The sequence below is a fragment of the Plecotus auritus genome (genome assembly GCF_963455305.1).
Source record: "Plecotus auritus genome assembly, chromosome: X".
NCBI lineage: Eukaryota > Metazoa > Chordata > Mammalia > Chiroptera > Vespertilionidae > Plecotus > Plecotus auritus.
The window spans coordinates 135427576-135454350 of record NC_137784.1 but is presented as its reverse complement, the minus strand read 5'-3'; the positions used below and the strand labels follow the sequence as shown (position 1 = coordinate 135454350).

General features: G+C 41.8%; 1 protein-coding gene and 1 pseudogene across 4 annotated transcripts in view; one reads left to right on the top strand and one right to left on the bottom strand.

The window, feature by feature from the left end:
* FAM120C (family with sequence similarity 120 member C) overlaps window positions 1–26775 on the bottom strand; it is a gene marked incomplete at its 5' end in the record, with an annotated part of 77889 nt that overhangs the window by 35561 nt on the left and 15553 nt on the right. For 2 of the 3 annotated variants that reach the window (XM_080652434.1, XM_080652435.1), the window contains 7 exons: window positions 12–285; window positions 1151–1422; window positions 2316–2392; window positions 2965–3067; window positions 14628–14756; window positions 15427–15509; window positions 18183–18429. In XM_080652434.1, the coding sequence (XP_080508560.1) occupies window positions 12–285; window positions 1151–1422; window positions 2316–2392; window positions 2965–3067; window positions 14628–14756; window positions 15427–15509; window positions 18183–18429 (1185 nt within the window). The remainder of the gene's footprint in view (window positions 1–11; window positions 286–1150; window positions 1423–2315; window positions 2393–2964; window positions 3068–14627; window positions 14757–15426; window positions 15510–18182; window positions 18430–26775) is intronic. The other variant, XR_013959759.1, reaches the window with a different exon arrangement.
* LOC308239458 (DNA repair nuclease/redox regulator APEX1-like) lies at window positions 10680–12327 on the top strand (annotated as a pseudogene). Its single transcript has 3 exons — window positions 10680–11436; window positions 11878–11977; window positions 12202–12327. The product of its transcript is annotated as a DNA repair nuclease/redox regulator APEX1-like (transcript).

The window sequence follows — 26775 nt, the reverse complement described above, 5'->3', positions numbered from 1 at the left end:
TGCTCTCTCACCTTAGTGAGGACATGGTAGATATATGGGTACATAAGACCTCTTCGGTGTCTGTGTTCAGCCACCCGCAAGACTTCTGGGGCTACTGGCGGTAAGGGCGGAATGGTGATGTCCATGTGGTTCCTCGTAGACATAGAGAGCAGAGATGGGATATGGGGCTCGCCATCTCCCAGGGCAGCATCTGAAACTCCAGCATCAACAGGCTGTACCCAGGGACCTCTGTTACCATTGGAATCCTCCCATCTAGGCTGCCGATGAAATGCTTCTGTGACGTGACTAAAAGATTGAGAAAGACAATGTAGAAAGAGAAAGGAGGTTGATAAAGATATTCCAACTCAAGTGTCTGTTCTGATCTCAAGGAATCTTACAAACCCTCTGGAAGTTTGGACACTGGGTTAGCAGTGGGCCTGTTTCCACTCAGTGGCCATCACCACCCTCCTGGCTTCTTCCATCTGACACAAACCAACATGATCAAAAGTTGTAGGAACCATTCTGAATCCTTCCCAACACGTAAGAGATCACATTTAGAGTCTGCGTATGTTCTAATACAGTGGTCATCAAAATCATTAGTCAACAGAGCGGCAAACCGCGGCTCGCGAGCCGCAGTTTGCCGACCACTGTTCTAAGAAAATAATTGCAATTGAAACCTCAAAGCAGCCCTGTTTCCCAGGGATAATCTGCTTAGAGAACAATCTAAGAACAAATGAGCTAATACAAAATGCTGTTATTTTAATCATCAGCACCCTGTCTGAGTCACTAAGAATATAATAGCCTACACAACTGTTCCAATACCTCCACTCTAAAAATTCTTCTCATTTTTTTAACATTCAGTGTACTCCCCTCACTAATTGAGAAATGGCAGCCATGACATGTAGCACAGCCATACCAGGGCTCCCCTAACCAGCTGCTATGCTGCCTTTTACCTTCATGGCTTGAGTATCTGAAAATTACCACCTGTCTAGGGTCAAAATGAGCATGAAGTGGCCAAGCAGAGAGAGAGTTTTCTTACTTTGCTTAGGAGCAAAGAGCCACAGAGAGAAGCCAGGAGCATACGCTTCCCCACGCCCCTGCCCAGGTTAGCAGCAAAAGAATAGAGATGCTTCCGAAGTCTGTTTCCTTGGGTGCCTATACAGATACTTACTCAGAGCTGACTCCGTTTGGCTCATCACCAGAGGAAGAAGAATGGGAAGAGTCTGGTCCCAGAGGAGGTGAGGCTTTGGAAGTCAGGTAATTGGGAAACTGTGATGAGTCATAAGAGATACCCCAAGTGGCAAGGGGGTTGTCCTCCAGCAGGGGATTCTCAGAAAAAGCATGGGATTCCCCCAAAGTATGGGGGGAGAAGAGAAGAGAGGAGTTGGGTCCCAATGGGAATGGTGGTGGATATTTCATTTTCTGGGGCACATGGTGAGAAAACTGAAGAATAAAACAGACAGAGAAGCTCTTTAACATTTTACCATGCTCCAAGATGGTTCCCTCAAAAGTTGTGACATAGCAGATGATGGCTGTAGCAAGGGTTATTGGGATACAAAGAACCTACTGAGAGTAACAAGAAATAATTCTAACAGCGATGTATGGATAGAATTCTCCGGAGGCAGGACAATGAACCAAACCATGGTCTCCTAGAACCGTGGTCGGCAAACTGCGGCTCACGAGCCACATGCGGCTCTTTGGCACCTTGAGTGTGGCTCTTCCACAAAATACCACGGCCTGGGCGAGTCTATTTTGAAGTGGCGTTAGAAGAAGTTTAAGTTTATTTATTTATTTAATATATTTTATTGATATTTCACAGAGAGGAAGGGAGAGGGATAGAGAGCTAGAAACATCGATGAAAGAGAAACATCGATCAGCTGCCTGCTGCACACCTCCCACTGGGGATGTGCCCGCAACCAAGGTACATGCCCTTGACCGGAATCGAACCCGGGACCTTTCAGTCCGCAGGCCGACGCTCTATCCACTGAGCCAAACCGGTTTTGGCAAGAAGTTTAAGTTTAAAAAATCTGGCTCTCAAAAGAAATTTCAATCGTTGTACTGTTGGTATTTGGCTCTGTTGACTAATGAGTTTGCCGACCACTGTCCTAGAACACTCTCCAACATTAGCAAATCTACTTTCGCCAGGCCCTAGTGGTTACTGATTTGGATGTTTCCTTGACATAGTCCATTGGCCTCCAGCTGAGAATGTGACATAGGTATATACCAGTCTTAACATACTGATTACACTGAGACAACCTAACTCAGATTATAAAACTCAGGAAGCCACCAGAGTCTAATGCTAACTAACGGTCTGAGGCCCCTTAAAGGATACTTACCACTGGCTTCCCAGCAGAAATACTGCTCATTTGACTTCGTGGAAGGGGCGGATTTCCCAGCCGATTATTACGAAAACCTGAAGCCAAGAGAAAGGGCTACATTTTAGGCAATCATAATAATTCTACCACGTTACATTCTGCTAACCCCACATCACCTGAAAAATTATTATTAATTATAAATAAGTCACATTTTACTGAACAGCTATTATGCGTCATGCCAGGAATCTTACATAAATTATTCCATCTGATAACAACCTTATACAATAGGTATCATGAGCCACCTTTCGTACAGATGTGACTTGCCAAGATCACACAGCTAGTAAACAGCAGAGGTGGGATTCAAACTCAGGTCTGACACCACTGAGAGGGCTGTCTTACGTATACTCGGCCACAATGGAAGGTAGCACCAGAAGAAGCCCAAGCTAAGAGAATGGCATAGGACCCCATCTAAAGTTTTGAGCAATCGGGGCCCTGTCTCATGTCACCTCTCTTATGCATGGAAATCCAAAGGAGAATGTCTACCAAACAGGAATAACTTCTAGGAGGATGCATTACAAACAAGTGATTCTACTCTGGCCCAGGAGTTTCTGAGGGGCCACTTCAGTTTCCTCTATGGACAGAGCAGCTCTGGGTCAGGTGGAAGCCTTACCTAGAAAGGAGGAGGAACCCACTGGCAGCGAAGAGATTTTGGTTGTGACTGAATAGTACTCAACTGCTTTCTTGAATCGCTCTATTTTATCTTCCGTCCTGGACTGGATGTTGCAACATCAGATGTTCAGAAGAAGAAACAACACGAGAGTGTCTTTTTCATGCAATTTATAATTTGAGAGTCAAAACAGTAGCAGAAATCAAATATTTAAAGAAACCCAAGAGCGTAATTTTTCATGTTGCAGGAAAGATTAGATAAGGAGAAAGCATTATAGAACATAAAATCTGGGAAAAGTTTTTAAATTAAGTTTAAAAATAAATAAAAGTTGACTTATTAAATTTTGTATTCTTCTAAAATGGTCACATGATCATTAGAAAAACACATAAGGATAGGGGAAAATTACATAGTACCACCACTGAAAGATATTTTGGTGTGTTTTCTCCTTCTAGTATTTTTTTAAATAAAATTTTTTCCCAGATCTTGGCTATTGTAAATAATGCTGCTATGAACACAGGGTTCTTAGAATATATCCCCAGAAGTGGGATTGCTGGGTCAAAAGGCAGCTCCATTTTTAATTTTTTGAGGAAACTCCATACTATTTTCAACAGTAGCTGTACCAGTCTGCATTCCCACCAGCTGTGCACTAGGGTTCCCTTTTCTCCACATCCTTGTCAACACGTGTTGTTTGTGGATTTATTGATGGTAGCCATTCCGGCAGGTGTGAGATGATACCTCGTGATAGTTTTAGTTCGCATCTCTCTGATGATTAGTGATGTTGAGCATTTTTCATATATGTATTGGCCATCTGTATGTCCTCTTTGGACAAAATAGAAGCAGAGGCATGGATATATGGAACAGACTGACAGAGGTCAGAGAGGAGGAGAATGGGGGGGGGGGCACTGGATGAAATAAGGTGAAGAGATTAGCCAGAGAACATATATGAATACCCCATGAACACAGAGAAGTGTGGTGATGGCCAGAAGGAGTGGGGTGCGGCTGGGTGGAGGTAGGTAAGGGGAGGAATGGGGGACATCTGTGATAGTGGCAACAATAAATTAAAAATAAATAAAAATTTTTACTTAAAAATACATTTTTTTGTTGATGAATATAGCTGTACTATTTTAATATACATATTTTCTATAGTTAATACCTTACTCTATGTATAATATTGTATCCTGCTTTTATTATATTTTAAGATAATTTTGAATGGCTGCATATTTTATCATTATAAATACATCATAAATTATGCATCTACTTCCCTAATACCTGATATTTAGGTTATTTCTCACATTTGGATTTTATAAGTTATACAGCAAAGAACACATCAAATAAGATTTTCTGGATTTTAGATTATATCCTTAGGAAAATGTCCCCAAAGTGAAATTATTGGTTCAAAAGGCATGAACATTAAAACCAAAAGCAGCCTGGCCAGCGTGGCTCATGGCTGACCTATGAACCAGGAGGTCATGGTTCAATTCCTGGTCAGGGCACATACCCGGGGGGTTGCAAGCTCGATCCTCAGTGTGGGGTGTGCAGGAGGCAGCTGATCGATGATTCTCTCCCATCATTGATGTTTCTCTCTCTCCGTCTCCCTTCCTCTCCAAAATCAATAAAAATATTTTAAAAACACACAAAAGCACTTAAACATACACTGAGTGGCCAGATTATTACGATCTCTGAACACATAATAATCTGGCCACGTGTGTGTGTGTGTGTGTGTATTAGAGGCCCAGTGCATGAATTTGTGCATGGGTGGGGTCTGGACAGCCTGGCCAGGGGGAGGGGACATGGGCAGTTGCCGGCCTGCCTGCTGGTCAAGGGGACAACTTGCATATTAGCCTTTTATTATATAGGATATACACTGAGTGGCCAGATTATTATGCGTTCAGAGATCATAATAATCTGGCCACTCAGTGTATATAAAACCACAATGTGACATCACTGTATATCCACAGAATGGCGAAAATTCGAGATTATAAATATCAGCACTGGCAAGGATATGGAGTAACTGGAATACCAGTAGATTGCTGCTAGGTGTATCTAGGTACAGCTTGGAAAACAGTTTGGCAGTTTCTTATAAAACTAAACATTATTTACCGAAAGGCACAGTAATCCTTCTCCTAAGTCAGTGGTCGGCAAACCGCAGCTCACGAGCCACATGCAGCTCACAAGCCGCGGTTTGATGCTCTGTTGACTAATGAGTTTGCTGACCACTGTCCTAAGTAATTTACCTAGGGGAAATGAGTACATTTGTCCACCAAGAAGAATGAACAAACTAACAACAGCTTTATTCATAATAGCCCTAAACTGGAAATAACTCAAATGCATATTAGCAGAAGAATGGATCAATTGTGGTATATTCATACAATGGAATACAATATAGTGATAAAGAAGAGCAAAGTGCTGATACATGCAATGCTATGGATAAATCTCAAAGACATACTGAGTGAAAGACAGACAGACACAAAAGCGTACATATAAAGTTCAAGTACAAGCAAAACTAATCTATGGCAATAGGAGTAAAATGGCTGTTTCCTTCTGTGGGGTTGGGGCTGATTGAGACGGGGCTTTTCCTTATCAAAATCCCCTTGAACATAATTTTATGGTCTTCATATTTCATCAAATGGAACATAAGATATTAAAGTCATTTCTAATTTCTCATTATAAATAATGCTCTGATAAGCATATTGTTAACAAGTTTCTTGGGTTATTTCATAGGGCAAATTCTTAAGAAATAGGTTTACTAGGTCAAAGGATATGGTCATGCTCATAGACTCTTGACACATGATACTAAATCTCTTTCCAGAATAGTGTCACAAGTTATATTTTCATCCATACATGAGAGTGCCCAATTCGCCATGTAGCCCCAAGTGTTGAATATTTTCTACAAAAAAACCCATTTACTAACTATAACAATCCATTTGTTTCTTATAGAAAAATTAAAATACATAATGAAAAAGGAAAACTTAAAATATTCATAATCTTATCTCTCAGAGTTGTAACTATTAACATCCCAGGATCTAGACAGCATTCCAGAGGTGTTTGTGGGCATGCACGCAAGCACACAAACACAGAAATCAAGATCTCCAGGTCCGCCAGCCTCATTTGGAAACAAAATCACTCTGCTTACTAAAAAAATTGGACTTGAGAAGGCCTGTGTGGTTCAGTGGTTGAGCATAAACCCATGAACCAAGAGGTTGCCAGTTCAATTCCCGGTCAGGGCACATGCCCCGGTTGCAGGCTCGATCCCCAGTGTGGGGCATGCAGGAGGCAGCTGATCGATGTTTCTTTCTCATCGATGTTTCTCTCTCTCTCTCATTCTCCTTTCCTATCTCTCTAAAATCAATAAAAAATTTAAAAATTGGACTCACGCCCTGACTGGTTTGGCTCAGTGGATAGAGCGTCGGCCTGTGGACTGAAAGGTCCCAGGTTCGATTCCGGTCAATGGCATGTACTTTGGTTGCGGGCACATCCCCAGTAGGGAGTGTGCAGGAGGCAGCTGATCCATGTTTCTCTCTCATCGATGTTTCTAACTCTCTATCCCTCTCCCTTCCTCTCTGTAAAAAATCAATAAAATAGCCGAAACCGGTTTGGCTCAATGGATAGAGCGTCGGCCTGTGGACTGAAGGGTCCCGGGTTCGATTCCGGTCAAGGGCATGTACCTTGGCTGCGGGCATATCCCCAGTGGAGGGTGTGCAGGAGGCAGCTGATCGACGTTTCTCTCTCATCGATGTTTCTAGCTTTCTATCCCTCTCCCTTCCTCTCTGCAAAAATATCAATAAAATATATTTTAAAAAAAATCAATAAAATATATTTTTTAAAAAAAATTGGACTCACTATAATTGTTTGAAAAAAGGGTCCCATGTCTAAAGAATGTTTTCAAATTATACCGACTTACAGAATATCTACATGGTTGAATAACGTTCCTCTGAATCAAAATTTCATTTTTTAAATATATATTATTGATTTTTTACAGACAGGAAGGGAGAGGGATAGAGAGTTAGAAACATCAATGAGAGAGAAACATCGATCAGCTGCCTCCTGCACACCCCCCACTGGGGATATGCCCACAACCAAGGTACATGCCCTTGACCGGAATCGAACCTGGGACCCTTTAGTCTACAGGCCGACACTCTATCCACTGAGCCAAACCAGTTAGGGCTCAAAATTTCATTTTTATGCATTATTATTTCATTAGTATATTCAATAATACACATAATAATTGAAAACAATCTCTTACGAGATAAAAGCTATACAGAGTCTCTCCTACTAGCTCTACCTCTGTGCTCACTCCCCCCTCCCCAGAAGTGACCACTGTAACCAGTTGGGTATTATGTCCTGTCATAACTTTTGCTGCATGTACACCAAGTTTTTTTCCACATAAATGAAGTCATATCACATGTTTTTAACCTGGTTTTTGTACTTAACAATAAGTCTTATAAACTATTCATTGCCAGTGAGTCTAGGTCTATGATGCAATCCCCTGAAATACGAATTATGCATACTTCCCACAATGCACTACTCTGTTCTGAGTCCTGACAAATATTTACTCTTCCTTCAAGGGGCACGCACCAGTTGTATGAAACCTTTCCTCTCTAGGAAACCTTTATTGGGATTTTTCTTTGTTGTGCTCATTTATTTGCTTCTGCCTCCCAATTTAACCTCAGGTTCCATGAGGACGAAGAATGATTTATTCACATTTATGTCCTAGTATGTAGCATGGGACCTTGTCTATACAGGTTCATTTATTATCTGATATATAATTGCATTTAATAAAGTTCTATCCTTTTCTTTTATAGATCTACAAAGGTGATATTTATGAAAATGCTACAGCAACAGTGAAAAGTAGTGAAGTCATAAAATTAAGTGAAAAAAAAAAGGTTAAAATTTTTTACACTGAGATGACTACCATTCCACATCAAAACACACATATAAAGGAGACAGGAAACATTGTAAGCAACTTAGGATGGAATTAGGAGCAAAGGGTCTATTTTAGTTTTTTGTTCTTTAAAAAGGGATAAAAGTGTGGTGATTGCTGAGGGGAGGAGAGGGATATGGGGGGATAAATGGGTGATGGAGGGAGACTTGACTTGGGGTAGTGAACACACAATGCAGTGTACAGGTGATGTGTTGTGGAATTGTGCACCTGAAGTTGTATAATTTTATTAACCAGTGTCACCCCAATTTAAAAAAAATTATGACCTTGCCCAGCCGGCATGGTTCAGTGGTTGAGCATCGACCTATGAACCAGGAGGTCACGGTTCAATTCCTGGTCAGGGCACATGCCCGGGTTGCAGGCTCAATCCCCAGAAGGGGGCGTGCGGGAGGCAGCCGATCAATGATTCTCTCTCATCACTGATGTTTCTATCTTTCCCTCCCTCTCCCTTCCTCTCTGAAATAAATAAGTAAATACACACACACACACATATATAAAATATCTATTTTTTGGCTCAGTGGTTGAGCATCGACCTACAAACCAGGAGGTCACGGTTAGATTCCTGGTCAGGGCATACGCCCAGGTTGCAAGTTCGATCTCCAATAGGGGGCATGCAGGAGGCAGCCTATCAATGGTTCTCCCTCATTATTAATGTTTCTGTCTCTCTCTCCCTTCCTTTCTGAAATCAATAAAAAAAACATTTTAAAAAACAGAAAGTTAAATGTAAAGTAATAGATATAACAATGTTAGCAAAACATATGCCTCCAATATCAAACACTGATTTCATTCTTTATTCATCTAAAGAAATCTATAGGGAGATTTCTGTCCTGGATAAGGTGGACCAAGCATACTCCACCTTGTTCCCACTAAAGGTAGCTATAATAAGCAGGAGCAACTATTTGAAGACTCTGAAAAGTGAAGCAGGAGGATTGGGGAGAAGACCAGAATTCAAAGTACCACTGAACCAAGGATGAGTTTAGCGTTTTTTTCCTCTGGTATCCCCTGGGGTGGACATAACACAGCCTGAAATCTGGAAGCATCCATTGATGTGGACAGAGAAAACTCCAGAAAAAACCCTAGTCTTGTTCTGGCTTAAATAGTGGGAAAGGGATCTCCAAAAACTCAAGGAAGTGTATAGAAACAGCCCATTTTTCCTTCTTTTTCTTTTTTCTGTTCTCCTGTGTGCCAGCCCAACGCAAACCTGTGGTGGCAGAAGTGACAATAGGGAAACAGCAGAAATCTAGAACTGAATGACAGGAAGCTTCCTCTCCAATCGGAGAAGCAAAAGTCTGAAGAGGTGGAGTGAGCTTTCGATGCCTTCTCTCTCTCTCTCTCTCTCTCTCTCTCTCTCTCTCTCTCTCTCTCTCCCTGCTACTTGGCCCCAGACGCTGAACAAGTTTGTTCCAATGAACCGTGACGTACTGAAGAGATTGCAGAGAGGGAGCAGCACACACATGGATTTGACATTAGCAAACAGCACAGCATAGACTGAGACCTGCATAGACTGAGACCTGAAGAGCTAAATCACAGCCCAAGTCCCAGACTGGCCACTGGGTGGCGTACGTGCTGGACTGATCCAAATAGGTTTGCAAAGGCCTTGAAAATTGCAGACATTGAAACCACAACCCACAAAAGGATGGTGAGAACTTGTGATCTGAACCTAAATGGGTTGATTGCCTCCAAAAACAAAAGTATCAACAGGACTAAAACCTATAAAATGCTGACAAAAGAAATCAAGGATGATCTAAATAAATGGAAAGACACACTGAATTCATGGATTTGAAGATTCACCAAATTCATCTATATATTTAAAAAAATTCCAATTAAAATCCCAGCAGGAGCCCTGGCCAGTGTTGCTCAGTTGGTTACAGCATCATCCTGTAGACCAGTGGTCGGCAAACTGCGGCTTGCGAGCCACATGCAGCTCGTGAGCCGCGGTTTGCCACTCTGTTGACTAATGAGTTTGCTGACCACTGGGATAGGGGCTTAATCACAAGGAACAACAGCCTGTAATTATTGGAATCGAGAGTCTAGGTCAGTGGTCAGCAAACTCATTAGTCAACAGACCGGCAAACCGCGGCTCGTGAGCTGCATGTGGTTTGCGAGCCGCAGTTTGCCGACCACTGCTGTAGACCAAAGGGTTGTGGGTTCGATCCCCGGTTGGGGAAGAGTACGAAAGACAGGTGATCGGATGTCTCTCTCCCCACTTTCTCTCTCTCTAGAATCAAACAAAAACATATCCTCATGTGAGAATTAAAATAATAATAGAATAGACAAAGTAATTTTGAAAAAGAATAAAATTGGAGGAATCACTGCCCAATGTTAAGACTTATCATAAAGCTACAGTATTCAAGACAATGTGCTGTTTGCAAAGGGACAAACACATAGGTCAAATGAACAGAAAAGAGTTCAGAAATAGATGCACACAAATATGGACAAGTGATTTTTGACAAAGGCAATTCAAAGGAGAAAAGACACCCTTTTCAATGAAGTGTGTTGAAACACCTCACACTTTATACAAAAATGAACTCAAAACAAATTATTTATTCTAAATATAAAACTGTATAATTTTTAGAAGGAAACAGAATTTGTCCTGCCTGCAGTTATGCAGAGTTCTTAGACATGACACCAAAAGCATGATCCATAAAAGATAAAAACTGGTAAGAATTTAAAACTTTTGTTTTAAATTCTTACTCTACTCTCTCAAAAGAAAGTAGAGACAGGGGATCCATTCTTTGTGCTCAGATAAGGAGGGGCTAGACAAGGTCTTGAGCAAGCAATGCTGAAGAAATACTGCTTCACTAGGCCACGAGGTGAAAAGGGTGGGGAGTTGGGGAAAAGAGGTGCGGTGGGAGAAGATAAGAAAGAGCCCAAGTTTGAGCCAGAGGGGTCAGGAAGAGTAAGTTGGGAGCAGGAGCAAAGAAAAATGAAAAAGAGGCAGCAGGAAAGGGGCCAGCCCTGTATGAGGACATCCCCAGATCAGAACACTTCACCCAGGGGCAAATGAGGCATAGTCCTGGAATGTGGCTGGGCTTCAGGCCTGGATTAAGGAGAAAGGTTTAGACTGGATAAAGGAAGATGCACCAGAGATCCTGTGCCTGCAGTAGACCAAATGTTCAGAGAATAGACTACCAGCTAAACTTCAAGAGCTGGATGGACTACCCCATCAGTACTGGTCAGCTTCTTCAGACTATGAAGGGTACAGTGGCATGGGTCTACTCTCCCACCAGTGCCCACTCAATGTCTCCCATGGTATTGGCTGAATTTGATGCATTTGTGATTGTGGCTGAATTTGACACATTTGTGCTGGTAACAGACTATGTACCTAATGTAGGCCAAGATCTGGTGTGCCTGGAGTATCAGCAGCCCTGGTATGAAGCCTTTTCCAAGTTCCTGAAGGGCCTGGCTTCCCACAAGCTCCTTGTGCTATATGGGAACCTCGATGTGGCTCATGAAGAAACTGACCTTTGCAACCCCAAGGGAAACAAAAAGAATGCTGGCTTCATTTCAAAAGAGTGGCAAAACTTGCCTGGCCGGCATACCTCAGTAGTTGAGCATTCATCTATGAACCAGGAGGTCATGGTTCGATTCCTGGTCAGGGCTCGATCCTCAGCGTGGATCAATGATTCTCTCTCATGATTGATGTTTCTATTTCCCTCTCCCTCTCCCTTCCTCTCTGAAATCAGTAAAAATATATTTTTTAAAAGGAGTGGCACAGCCCTAGCTGGTTTGGCTCAATGGATAGAGCGTCGGCCTGCAGACTGAAGGGGGTCCCAGGTTCAATTCCGGCCAAGGGCACATGCCTGGGTTGCAGGCTGGATCCCCAGTGTGGGGTGTGCAGGAGGAAGCCAATCAATGATTCTCTCTCATCATTGATGTTTCTATCTCTCTCTCCCTCTCCCTTCCTCTCTGAAATCAATAAAATTTACCAAAAAAAAAAAAAAAAAGAGTGGTACAACTTTGGGAAACTGATATAGGCTGACAGTTTTACTGGCTGACAGTTTCTGGCACCTCCACCCCAACACAATCTATGCCTATACTTTCTGGTCCTACATGATAAATGTTCAATTAAAAAATGTTGGTTGGCCCTAACCGGTTTGGCTCAGTGGCGTCGGCCTGGGGACTGAGGGGTCCCGGGTTCGATTCCGGTCAAGGGCATGTACCTTGGTTGCGGGCACATCCCCAGTGGGGGGTGTGCGGGAGGCAGCTGATCGATGTCTCTCTCTCATTGATGTTTCTAACTCTCTATCCCTCTCCCTTCCTCTCTGTGAAAAATCAATAAAATATATTTTTAAAAAAATGTTGGTTGGCGCCTTAATTACTTTTTGGTGTCTCACTCTCTGTTACCTGCATTGTTTGACAGCAAGATCCATTCCAAGGCCCTGGTCAGTGATCACTATCCCATCACCCTATGCCAAGCACTGTGACACCTCCCCCAAATCACTTTGAGCCTTGGAAATGAGCCCCCCAACTCGTTTCAAAACTGCTTTTCTCTCTAGAGAATTCTGCACTGTATGTCCCTTCTAAAAGTATGAATCCTTCAACCAGGCTCCTAGTGACAGATGGGTTTCCTTTAAGCCCAAGGTTTTCTTTTTTATGTGTGGGTTTTCTTCTTTTTATTACATTAAACAAAAGTAGGCCCTGGCCAGGTAGGTCAGTTGGTTGGAACATTGTCCCAATACACCAAAGGTTGCGGGTTTGATCCTCGGTCAGGGCACATACAAGAAGCAACCAATGAATGCATCAACAAGTGGAACAACAAACTGATGTTTCCTTCTCTCAAAAAAAAAAAATCAATCAATAAAAAAACATTTTAAAACCCAGCAAGGGAAGAAAAAAAAAAGCTACTGATGACTTCCTTTGAAGTGTCCATGTGAAAATAAAGAGCCATAGTTTCAAAAAAAAGAATGTAAAGACAAACCACAGACTGGGAAAAAATATTTACAAACCAGATATCTGACAAGGGACTTGTATACAGAACATATAAAGAACTCTCAAAACTGAACAGGAAGTAAACAAACAACCCAATTTAAAAAATGAGCAAAAGACTGTTAACAAACAGACCATTCACCAAAGAGGACATATGGACAGCAAATAAACAGAAGAAAAAAACTGTTCATCATTAATCATTTGATAAATGCAAATTAAAATTATGATGGGCTATCACAATACACCAATTAGAATGGCTATAAAAATACTGAAAGTAACATGTGCTGATGAAGAATGAAATAGCCACTGTGGAAAATGGTTTGGCAGAGTCTTATAAAGTTAACCATATACTTACCACATGACCCAAAAATCCCACTCCTAGGGAAATGAAATCGTATGTTGATACAAAAACCTATACACAAATGTTTATAGCAGCTCTACCAAAAACTGGAAACTCAAATATCCTCTAGGATGAATGCATAAACAAACGGTATACCCACATAATATATACTACTTGGCAATAAAAATGAATAAATATTGCTGGATGCAACATGCAACAACTTAGAAGACTGGCAAAGACATTATGTTGAATGAAAATGCCGTTCTCAAAAGATTATATACTATATGATTCCAGTCATATGCTGTTCTCTAAAAGTTATAACTATAGTAACAGAGAATAGACTGATAGTTGCCAGGAGTTGGGGATAAGTTTGGGTGTGACTGCAAAGGGATAGCATGAGAGATTTGGGGGTGGTTCAACTGCTCTGATCCTAATTGTGATAGTGATTACATAAATCTATACATGTTAAAAATTCATAGAACTGGTCCAGCCAGGATGGCTCAGAGGTTGAGCGTCGACCTATGAACCAGGAGGTTGCAGTTCAGGGCACATGTCTGGGTTGCGAGCTCGATCCCCAGTGTGGGGTGTGCAGGAGGCAGCTGATCAATGATTCTCTCTCATCACTGATGTTTCTATCTCTCTCTCCCTTTCCCTTCCTTTCTGAAATCAATAAAAAATATATTTAAAAGTAAAAGTAACTTATTTTCCTAACTTCATTTCACAAGACAGAATCATAGTCAAGCTCTTTTGTCACTATTAACAATGAAATATCAATTCTTGTTTTATGTGAACCTACTTTAAGTAGTCTTTCTCATTACCCATTATCCTCCACTAAGCAAGACTGCCTTTATATGAAAATATACAATGAAATAAAGAAAAGAGCCCTCGTCAGTTTGGCTCAGTAGATAGAGCATCGGCCTGTGGACCGAAGGGTCCCGGGTTCATTTCTGGTCAAGGGCACGTACCTTGGTTGCAGGCTCCTCCCCAGCCTGGGCCCTGGTAGGGGCTCATGCAGGAGGCAACCAATAAATGTGTTTCTCTCACATCGATATTTCTCTCTTTCTTTCCCTCTCTCTAAAAATCAATGGAAAAATATCCTTGGGTGAGGGTTAAAATAATAATAATGAAAGAGTAAGAGGATATATGCTAGTGATAATATAGCAAGTTGTTTCTGGGTAATGAGATTTTAGGTGACTTTTTTTTTTTTGCTTGTTTATTTTCTAAATTTTCCAGAATGAGCTTGTATAGCTTTGATAGTCAGTGGGAAAAAGTTAAAGAATCCTTTCAATCTAGTCCTAGTAATGTTTTCTCAAGGAAACTCTGGGGCTCTGGTCTGTATGCATGGAGAAGACAAGCAGCTAGGAGAGAAGGTAGCCAACACAGGAAAGATCGATCTGCTGGTGGTACTGGTGAAGGTAAGAAAACTGGCTACTCTTAGGAAGGGGGAGGCTAGCTCACCTGAGACTGTTTGAAAACATCCTTCCCAACCACATCCAGGTCAGAGGGGTCTTTGATGGCACTAACATATTCAGAAACAGCCTTGATCACCACATCACAAGGAGGAAGAACCAGCTGATGAGCTCGAACCTAGAAGAGTTAATATAAACAAGAAACACTGGCATCAGACATGGGTCGTTAGGAAAAAGGGTGAGGTGCCTGGCCGGTGCGGTTGAGAGTCGACCTATGAACCAGGAGGTCACGGTTCGATTCAAAGTCAGGGCACATGCCCAGGTTGCGGGCTCAATCCCCGCAGGACGCTGTGCAAGAGACAGCCAATCGATGACTTCCTCTCTCTAGCCCTCTCCCTTCTTCTCTCTAAAAATCAATAAAAATATATTTAAAAATCAAAAGAGAAAGTATTCATCAAATATATATATATATATTTTAAATGAGTTCAACTGTAGGATACCCAGCTGCTATTGCAGAGAAGTGCTTGATGTGGGGAAAACCCCCAGCACATTTGGTGACCAGAAGTATCAGAAGTGGTGTATTCTGAATGAGTGTAGTAGAAGTGTGAAAGTAAAGGAGACACACAGGAAAGAAAAACATAGGAGGGAAGAGCTGGGTTTTCCCCTACACAGAAGGTGGAAAACGAACTTTTTCCTCTTTAAAGGGTATTGATCATAATTATAAATTTTTATCTGGTAAGTATTTGGAATAGTTTAAGCCTAATGAAAGATAATTGTTCTAACAAAACTCCAATCAAAACCTGATGTCCCCTAGGCATGGATGTATCTGCAGGGAATGGGCACAATACCTTAAGTGATGCAAGGGGATGTTCTGGTCCCAAGAGGCTCCAGTGGAAAGCAGCCAGGTCCTCATCTGGCAGAATATGGTTACCTATAAAATACATTTATCACTTACTGACTGTACAAATGTTTTCTTAGAGCCTCCAGGGCATGACAAAGATTCTGTGAGAGAAAATTATCCAATAATTCACATAGGCCAATATACTTCATGTAATGACTACAGTAGCTATGTGTTGATTACCTACTATGCGTCACATGCATTATATGTATCATCTTCAAAATAACCATTTATGATAGTATTATTTCTCTCATTTTACACATAAGGAAACTGAGGTTTGAACAAGTCTGGTGACAGCCTAAGGTGGCATAGTTAATTAAGTGCCCAGACCAGGATAAGAACCTAAGCACTGTCTGACTCCAAAGCTCATGCTATTTTCTATGACCTAGTCACCCTGTCTTTTATAACAGCAGCCACCAATTACTGTCTGCCAAGTGCTGGACATTTTTTATATCTCAATTCACTTGACTTTATAATAACACCATGCGATATTTATTATCCCATTTCACAGAGGAGGCGACTGAAACCAGGGAGCTACCTGTAACTTCAGCGATTTGCCCAAGGCCTAATTGCAAAACTTGTGCTGACTGCACCAGATCATCCAAGCTCAACTCCTCTGGGATTATAAATAAGAGTTCACACCTAAGACAAGACATTAATCTTTATGCTGTCAATACATGGAAAACCAACTCGAAACATAATCAACTCTCTGCCATATAAAAGGTAGATGGATAGCCTGGCCAGCATGGCTCAGTGGTTGAGCGTCAGATGACCTATGAACCAGGAGGTCACTGTTCGATTCCTGGTCAGGGCACATGCCTGGGTTGGGGGCTCAATCCCTTGTGGAGGGCGTGCAGGAGGCAGCCAATCAATGATTCTCTCTCATCATTGATGTTTCTATCTCTCCCTCGCCCTTCCTCTCTGAAATCAATAGAAATATATTAAAAAATAAAAGGTAGATGGATAGAAGGCTAGAATGGAGATATATATATATATATATATATATATATATATATATGTATATACACACACACATATATATATATACATACATATATATGTATGCATATATGTGTGTGTGTGTGTATATATATATATATATATATATATATATATATATATATATAATAAAGCAAGCATAGTAAAATGTTAATGGCAGAAAACAGGAGGTAGATACAGGATATTCACTATAAAATTTTTTCAAGTTTGCTTATGTTTGGAAATTTTCATTATAAAATCTTAGCACAACAGAAACAAAAAGAAAAACACAGCAATTTGTGTTCTTGATCTAAATTTAGACACTGGGCCCTAGCTCAGTGGTCGGCAAACTCATTAGTCAAAAGAGTGGCAAACCGCGGCATGCGGCTCGCGAGCCGCGTTTTGCCGACCACTGCCCTAGCTGATTTGGCTCAATGGATAGAGCGTCGGCCCATGGACTGAAGGGTCCCAGGTTCGATTCCAGTCAAGGGCATGTACCTCGGTTGCAGGCTCGATCCCTGGCCCAGGTCAGGGTGCTGTGGGAGGCAACCAATTGATGTGTCTCTCTCACATCGATGTTTCTCTCACTCTCACTCTCTCCCTTCCATTCTCTCTAAAAATCAATAGAAAAATATCCTCAGGTAAGGATTTAAATAGATAGATAGATAAATTTAGACACTGGGGAAATGCTCTGAGTGGAAAACTAAACCTGTCCAGGGCTAGTAAAACATTTGGCCTAAGACAGTATTCTGCATAAAATAGTTATGGAATATAACAAAAGAGTGCATATGAGTTAAAATAATGTTCTGGAATATCATGCATGAATTCATAAGGCAAACATGCTGAACTTCTAGTAAGAAGCTCAGAAGCCCGTCTGGCATGGTTCAACGGTTGAGCATTGACCTATGGCCCCGGAGGTCACGGTTCCATTCCCAGTCAGGGTACATGCCCTGGTTTCAGGCTCGATCCCCAGCATGGGAAGTACAGGAGGCAGCCCATCAATGATTTTCTCTCATCATTGATGTTTCTATCTCTTTTTCCTTCTCCCTTCCTCTCTGAAATCAATAAAAATACATTTTAAAAAAAAAGAAGCTGCCCTAGCCAGTTTGGCTGAGTAGACAGAGAGTCGGCCTGCAGACTGAAGGGTACTGGGTACAATTCCCGTCAAGGGCATATGCCCATGTTGCGGGTTTGATCCCCAGTGGGGGGCATGCAGGAGGCAGGCGATCAATGATCCTCTCTCATCATTAATACTTCTCTCTCTCTCTCCCTCTCCCTTCCTCTCTGAAATCAATAATAATATATTTTTTTAAAAAAGAAGCTCAGCCCTGACTTGTTTGAAATTTTGAGCCCTAACTGGTTTGGCTCAGTGGATAGAGCGTCGGCCTGCAGACTGAAGGGTCCCAGGTTCGATTCCGGTCAAGGGCATGTACCTTGGTTGTGGGCACATCCCCAGTGGGGGGTGTGCAGGAGGCAGCTGATCGATGTTTCTCTCTCATCGATGTTTCTAGCTCTCTATCCCTCTCCCTTCCTCTCTGTAAAAAAATAAATAAAATACATTAAAAAAAAGTAATTTAAAAAAGAAAAGCTCAGAAGTATAGTATTTGGCATGAGAATTTTCAGAAGACAAATTCAATAATGATAGGTTATATGGTTCTGGTCTTCATCTCTTATCACTAGAAGGGGAAACGTAACTAATCACTGGAATCTGTTCTCTGAACGACCTACCTAGCAGCGCAGCAAATATGGGAAAACTCATCCGCTTCAGGCCCAGCTGCTTGGCCACCTCCTGCATCAAGAACTGGTTGGTAGTGAGGTTCTTCCCATTCCAGCTCAGCTTCAGAGCATGGGAACTGTAGTAAAAGGGAATATTGTAGAGAGCATACTCGGAGTCATGGGCAAGAAGGCCATGGAAGCCATTTTCCCTGAAAAAAGCCACCACTTCCAAATGGTGGTCTTCGAGGCTCTGAAAGACCTAGGAGGGAAGAAGAGAAGAACAAGGTCATGCAACAGAAGCTGAGCTGCATTGGTTAGTGGTCAGGAAGGTTAGCAACTGAATTTTACAGTTTGTTGAAATTTAAGATTATATGAGACTGAACGGAAGAATTAAAAAAAAAAAAGGCTCTCTCTTGTCTGCCGAAGTGGCTCAGCAGTTGAGCACTGACCCATGAACACCAGGAGGTCACTCAAGGTTCGATTCCCAATCAGGGCACATGCCCAGGTTGCGGGCTCGATCCCCAGTGTGGGGCATGCAGGAGGCAGCCAATCAATGATTCTCTCTCATCAATGAGGTTTCTATTTCCCTCTCCCTTACTCTCTGAAATCAATACTTACATACGTGTGTGTGTGTGTGTGTGTGTGTGTGTGTGTGTGTGTGTTTATATTTAAAGCCTCTCTTGTAAACGCAGAATTATCTTTGGGTTTGTTCAAATGCCCAGTCTTTTTATACTCCTTTCATGAAACCGAGGGGCCTAAGCCTCTTTAAAAGAAATTAACATGGCATATGTTTTTACTTTAAACTATAACAGAAGATACCTATAATAGAAAGATAATAAAGCTATTATTTATTGCTCAGCACCTCTATATACCCTGCATAGTTTACATAAATTATCTCATCATCAGAACAACCATGGGCAAGGGAGATATGGATGTAAAAACTTACACAGAAAGGTTAAACAACATATAGCTAGAATATGAACCCAAGTTCATCTAACTCTCTTTTAAAAATTATTTCTTGCTTTAAGAGCACCAAGGGCACTTCCATCATATAGGTATCAGAAACTTCACCCCATTTTTATTTTTTTAGTCCTCACCTGAGAATATGTTTTATTGATCTTTAGAGAGAGAGGGAGAGAGACAGGGACAGAGACAGAGAGAAATATTGACATGAGGTTGTCTCCAGTATACATCCCAACCAGGGATTGATTAAACGCACAACCTAAGTATGTGCCCTGACCGGGAATCGAACCCACAACCTTTTTGGTGCATGAGATGATTCTCCAACCAATTGAGCAACCCGGCCAGGGCAACTTAACCCCATTTCTAAAAATGGGAAAACTAATGCTGCAAGAAATTGGCTGCCCCCAAAGTTACATAATGAGTGAGTGAAGATAGGATTCAAACCCAAGCTCATCTGATGCTGACACACATACTTTCCATTATACCAGGCTTCTTCCTGGAGAGCACTATATTTTGAGACATACCATTAAGTGCCCTTCCTATGCATCCCTCTATAGCTGCACTTAGAGCACACTGGATCCACCACACTAACTTCCCTAATTTCAGAGACTTTATCACTGTATTCCCAGCTCCCACATAAGTCCTAGAACACAGTAATATGAATAGTAATGGCTAACAGATACTGAACATGCACTATGTGCTAAGTAATGTCCCAAGTACTTTATATGCATTAACTCATTTAATACCCAAAAACAGTCTTAGGAGGCCCTAACTACCATTGCTATACCCATTTTACACTACTATCCTTAAGGTCACATGGCTGGAAGGAGCTAAACCTGGATTTTGGCTCTAGAGCCTGTGGACCTCAATAATTTTGTTGAACCCAACTGATCCATTCCTTCATTTAAGTTGTAAAGGAATGGTAGTTTTCTGAAGTCTGACAGGAGTTTCAATGCATTAAGCTTTTGCTAGCCTTTGTAAAGGGAGACTAGTCACAGTAGATAGTCATGTCACACATTAGTCATACAAGGGAAGGGACACTGGTAAGCAGATAGCAAAGCAAGGTCTATATTTGATATTCAGGCAAAGGAACCAAAATTCCTTACATTACACTGTAACATATTTAAGCCTAGACCTATGACAAACTCCACTTGGGTCAGGGTAATACAGTTTTATGCTGCCCCCTGGTGATAATTTCTTCCAGCACATCTCTCATACAAGTCATTGATTGAGCATCCTTCTACCTTGTACCATCCTTCTACCTTCTACATGTGATATATTCTCCCCAATCATCACAACCTAATCATGTAAGCCCCATTTTACAGATGAGGAAACGGAGGCTTAGAGAAATGAGGTGCCATACTCAGGGCCACAGAACTGGGAAACAGAAACCTGGGTCATATTGCTCTTTTGATGACAACACATTACTTTTATCTGGTCTAAAGCAGATTACGCCACTATCCAACTGGTTTCAATTCCAGAAAGCCAAGACTAGTGATTTTTAATTAATCTGGTGGCTCTTATAACACAGGGAGTGTAAATCACAATGACTGGAGAGCATCTTCAAAATATACAAACCTGGGGGAGACACCAAGATGGCGGCATAGGTAAACACCTAAACTGCTGCCTCGCACAACAATTTCAAAACTACAACTAAAAGACAAATCGGACATCATCCAAAACCACAGGAAGGCTGGCTGAGTGGAAATTCTACAACTAGAAGGAAAGAGAAAAGCACACTGAGACTGAGAGGAGCTGCAGGAGGCAGAGGTACTGAGAAGCGCGTGGAGAGGACTGGCAACTGAGTGCACGGCTGGCTTTCTCAAGTGGGAGGGAGACAAAAGCTCCCGACTGTGCTGAACTCCAGTTCCGGGCGAGACTCTGGGGACCCAGACTCATATGGGGTGAAACTGGACTGTCAGGAAAGAGAAAAGCACACTGAGACTCAGAGGAACTGCGGAAGGCAGAGGTACCGAGGCCCGAGCGTGTGGAGAGGGTGGGCAACTGAGTACGCAGCTGGCTTTTTCAAGCTGGAGGGAGACAAAAGTTCCCAAGTGCACTGAACTCCAGTTCCGGGTGAGACTCTGGGGATCCAGACTCATTCAGGGAGAAACTGGACTGTCTGGCAGCGGGCGGAACTCGAGAGCGGCTTTCTCTCAGAGGTGCTTGCAGCGATTACCACTGGACGCAGTGATTACCACTGGACACTGAGACACAGGGGCCTATTAGGGCAGGGCTGACGGGAAACCAATGCTGTCTGCTCCGCCCTGAGACTCCGCCCCATCCAAGCTGAGCACAGAGGCTTTTGCAAGTCTTGTCTCATAAGGCTGTCTCCAGCACAGAAGTTCTCCCAGCGTAGACACAGCTGATCCTCACAGCCAATTGGCCTGGAGGTCAATTCCTCCCAGTGATACCAACAACAATCAAGGCTTAACTACAACAAAACTGTGCACACAGCCCACTAAGGGGTGCACCAAGAGTGTCCACCTCAGGTAACTGGGGAGGCTGAGCCACTGGGCCCTATAGGACACCTAGCACACAAAGCCACTCTATCAACTCAGCGAAGCAGCCAAAATGCGGAGACAAAGAAACAGATCACAAATGAAAGAAATGGAGGAATGCAAACGACTGGATATAGAGTTCAAAACCACGGTTATAAGGTTTTTCAAGAATTTTCTAGAAAAGGCTGATAAATTTAGCGAGACCCTCAAGGATATGAAAAAGGACCAACTAGACATTAAACATACACTGACTGAAATAAAAAATATTATACAGAGATCTAACAGCAGACTAGAGGATCGCAAGAATCAAGTCAAAGATTTGAAATACAAAGAAGCAAAAAACACCCATCCGGAAAAGCAAAAAGAAAAAAGAATCCAAAAATATGAAGATAGTGTAAGGAGCCTCTGGGACAACTTTAAGCGTACCAACATCAGAATTATGGGGGTGCCAGAAGAAGAGAGAGAGCAAGATACTGAAAACCTATTTGAAGAAATAATGACCGAAAACTTCCCCCACCTGGTGAAGGAAATAGACTTACAAGTCCAGGAAGCACAGAGAACCCCAAACAAAAGGAATCCAAAGAGGACCACACCACGACACATCATATTTAAAATGCAAGAGCAAAAGACAAAGAGAAAATATTAAAAGCAGCAAGAGAAAAACAGTTAGTTACCTACAAGGGAGCACACATACGATTGTCAGCTGATTTCTCAACAGAAACTATGCAGGCCAGAAGGGAGTGGCAAGAAATATTCAAAGTGATGAATAGCAAGAACCTACAACCAAGATTACTCTACCCAGCAAAGTTATCATTCAGAATGGAAGGTCCGATAAAGAGCTCCACAGATAAGAAAAAGCTAAAGGAGTTCATCACCACCAAACCAGTATTATATGAAATGCTGAAAGGTACTCTTTAAGAAGAGGAAGAAGAAGAAAAAGGTAAAGATAAAAATTATGAACAACAAATACATATCTATCAACAAGTGAACCTAAAAATCAAGTGAATTAAAAACCTGAGGAACAAAATAATCTGGTGAATATAATAGAATCAGGGGCATAGAAAGGGAGTGGACTGATAATTCTCAGGGGGAAAGGAGTGTGGAGGGTGCGGGAAGAGACTGGACAAAAATTGTACACCTATGGATGAGGACAGTGGGGTGGGAACCGGGTGGAGGGGAGCTATGACACCAGGTGGAACTCGAGAGCGGCTTACAGCGAAAAAAAAGGAACAATAGTAATAATCTGAACAATAAAGATTTATTAATTTAAAAAAAATATACAAACCTGTGTTTCAGATCAGCTGGTGACAATGAAACCCTGACGGGCAAGGAAAAAGCCTTCCAGCCACAATGTCTCTTAGAGAACAGCTGAGCAGCCTGGCTCCATTTCCACATCTCTGATGATTACTACCACCTATGCAGAATGACTTACAGGCCCTGGTCCAAGCTGATCCAGTTTCCTTGGCAACCGTGCAATTTTCCAGGAGACTAAAATGATTCAGGCGAAATTAAACAACATACCCAAACGACTAAGCAGAAAAGAAGTACATTTGAGCCATAAAGAAAGCAAGAGTTGAGATTCTGAATTGTCTATAGCTTTTTATTGTTGTTAATCCTCACCTGAGGATATTTTTCCATTGATTTTTAAGGAGAGTGGAAGAGAGGGAAAGACAGAAATATCCATGTGAGAGAAATACATCAATTGATTGCCTCCTGCATGATTGGTTGCCTCCTGCATGAGCCCTGACCAGGGCCGGGCTCAGGAGGATCCTGAAGTCCTACAATCAAGGTACATGCCTTTGACAGGAATCAAACCCGGGATCCCTTTGGTCCGCAGGTTGATGCTCTAACCACTGAGCAACCAGCTAGGCTGTCTAGCTTTTAATCACTGACTCAATTTTAGTCCAACAAATATGAATTGAGAGCCTACTAAGTGCTAGGATGCAGACAGCACAGAGTGGCATGAATACAAAGAAGAATAAAACTCAGGGAAAACGGCTCCCTGAGAAGTTTAATGTTTCATTTCCAATCTACGTAGTCCAAAGCAGTGGATTTGAAATTGTGCTTCCCAAACCAGGATTCGGGTAAGCAGAAAACTGGATCCAATAACCAGACAGGACAGATGCACCTACTTTCTCTTCAAACTGAGCTCATATTTACCGTATTACCTATTTTATATTTCGGCTCTTTCAGAAATATTTTATGTTATTGAATAATATTTGCTGTTAAAAACTACTACCGTAGAAGTAGCCCGGCTGGCGTGGCTCAGTGGTTGAGCGTCGACCTATGAACCAGGAGGTCGAGATTTGATTCCTGATCAGGGCACATGCCTGGGTTGTGGGCTTGATCCCCAGTAGGGGGCATGCAGGAGGCAGCCGATCAGTGATTCTCTCTCATCATTGATGTTTCTATCTCTTTCTCCCTCTCCCTCTCTGAAATCAATAAAAAAATTTTTTTTTAAATCTAGAAGTATTTGTCACTAAAATGTAAGCTCCAAGAAGGCTGGGATTTTTTGGTCTGTTTTGTTTACTGCTGTATCTCTCGTGCATAAAACACCTGGCACAGAGTAGGGGACCAATGAGCCATTTTGCCTTTCAACCAATATTTTTTTATTGATTTCAGAGAGGGAGAGAGAGATAGAAACATCAATGATGAGAGAGAATCACTGATTGGCTGCCTCCTGCACGCCCCACACTGGGGATTGAGCCCCCAACCCAGCATGTGGCCTTGACCGGAATGGAAACCGGGACCCTTCATTCCACAGGCTGACACTCAATCCACTGAGCCAAAGCTCAACTAGGGCTCTACCAATATTTATAGAGCCAGGAACTGATATGTGCCGGGCACTGATCTAGGTGTGGGGATACAGTGAACAAGAGCCCCAAATTCCTATCTTCATGGAGCTGACATTCTAGTGATTAATATTTCACAATAAGCATTGGGCTAAGCAATGTAAGACATATTTATTCTTCTAACCCTGTGAAATAAGTATCATTAACCTCCCTCTATATTCCTTTTTGTTAGCAGAAAAATGTAAATATCTCATCTCGCCCCAAATCACACGGCTGACCATATAGTAACACTTGGGTTTGAACTCAGGACTGACTTCAAAACAATGCTCTTTCTTTTTTGCATGTATTTGTCCAGTTTTCCCAGCACCACTTACTGAAGAGACTATCTACCCCACTGTATACCCTTGCCTCCTTTGTGGTGGGTTAATTGACCATAAAAGCAAAGATTTATTTCTGGGCTCTATTCTGTCCCACTGATCTGTTTGTTTTTATGCTAGTATAATGTTATTTCGATTGTTGTCAAAATAGCATTATACTATACTTTGAAGTCAGGGAGCACGATACCTCCCACTTTGTTCTCTGATTTCTTTCAAGATTTCTTTGGCTATTAAGGGTCTTTTGTGGTTCCATAAAAATTTTAGAATTAGTTTTTAGTTCTGAGAAGAATGCCATAGGTATTTTTTAATAGGGATTGCCTGGAATATGTCTATTGCTTTAGGTAGTAGGGACATTTTAACAATATTATTATATCCAATCCATAAGCATGGTACATCCTTCCATGTATTTGTATCCTCTTCAATTTCCTTCTTCAATGTCTTATAGCTTTCAGATTACAGGTATTTCACCTCATTGGTTAAATTTATTCCTAGGTATTTTTATGCTATTGATGCAATTGAGATGGGATTGCTTTCTTCTTCATTTCTCCTAATTGTTCACAGGATCTGTGACATCCAATGAACCTATGCTTACATTCAAGTGGTTGTGCAAGTCACTTAGCTTCTTATCTATAAAATGGAGATTTCACTAATTCCTACCTGACTGTGAGACTTAGAAATTACTTATATAAAATACCTGGCACACAAGCTCTGAGAAAGTGCTTATGAAATAAGCCATAGCCTGTTTATTCTGCAGAGATGAAGTCTGTGGTACAAACTACTGTCTGCAGGTCTTCAGAAACCATTTGAGATAAGAAGATACCAGAACAGGCAATTGTTCTGCCCAAAGAAAACCTTTAGGATTGAAAACTCAGAAGGCCTCATGAAAGGCATCCTTGGGAATAAGAAGCATACAAAAGTCCAAGGGAGCTTTGGGAAGGAAGACAGGAACTGCAGAGGAAAATGACAGCAAGAAATTTCTAGGAATCCTTGAACCAGGGGCTGCAAATGCTTCCAGGGGCTGGGAAGCTAGCAAATGAATGAAGGGGGTTGAGTTAAGAAAAATCAACCACCGAGAGATGCAAATCAAAACGACAATGCGGTACCATCTCACACCTGTCAGAATGGCTATCATCAACAAATGACAAGTGCTGGCAAGGATGCGGAGAAAAAGGAACCCTCGGGCACTGCTGGTGGAGCCACTGTGGAGAACAGTATGGAGTTTCCTCAAAAAATTAAAAATGGAACTCCCATTTGACCCAGTGATCCCACTTCTAGGAATATATCCCAAGAAACTAGAAACACCAATCAGAAAGGATATATGCACCCCTATGTTCATAGCAGTACAATTCACCATAGCTAAGATTTGGAAACAGCCTAAGTGTCCATCAGCAGATGAGTGGATTAAAAAACTGTGGTACATCTACACAATGGAATACTACGCTGTGCTAAAAAAGGAGTTCTTACCATTTGCAACAGCATGGATGGAACTGGAGAGCATTATGCTAAGTGAAATAAGCCAGTTGGAGAAAGATAAATATCACATGATCTCACTCATTTGTGGAATAATGAACAACATAAACTGATAAACAAAAATAGAACCAGAGTCATAGAAGCATTGAACAGACCAGCAAACCTCAGAGGGAAGGTAGGGGAGGGTGGGGGTAAGGGGGAGAGATCAACCAAAGGACTTGTATGCATGCATATAAGCCTAACCAATGGACACAGACACCAGGGGGGTGAGGGCATGAGTGGGGGGGCAATAGGGGAATAAGAACACATATGTAATACCTTAATCAATAAAGAAAAAAAAGGAAAATCAAATGCCAGTAATGTAATCTTTTTACTAAACTATACTGTGGGTGTTAACAATATACACTGAGTAGCCAGATTATTATGATCTCTGAACGCATAATAATCTGGCCACTCAGTGTATATCCTATATAATAAAAGGCTAATATGCAAATTGTCCCCT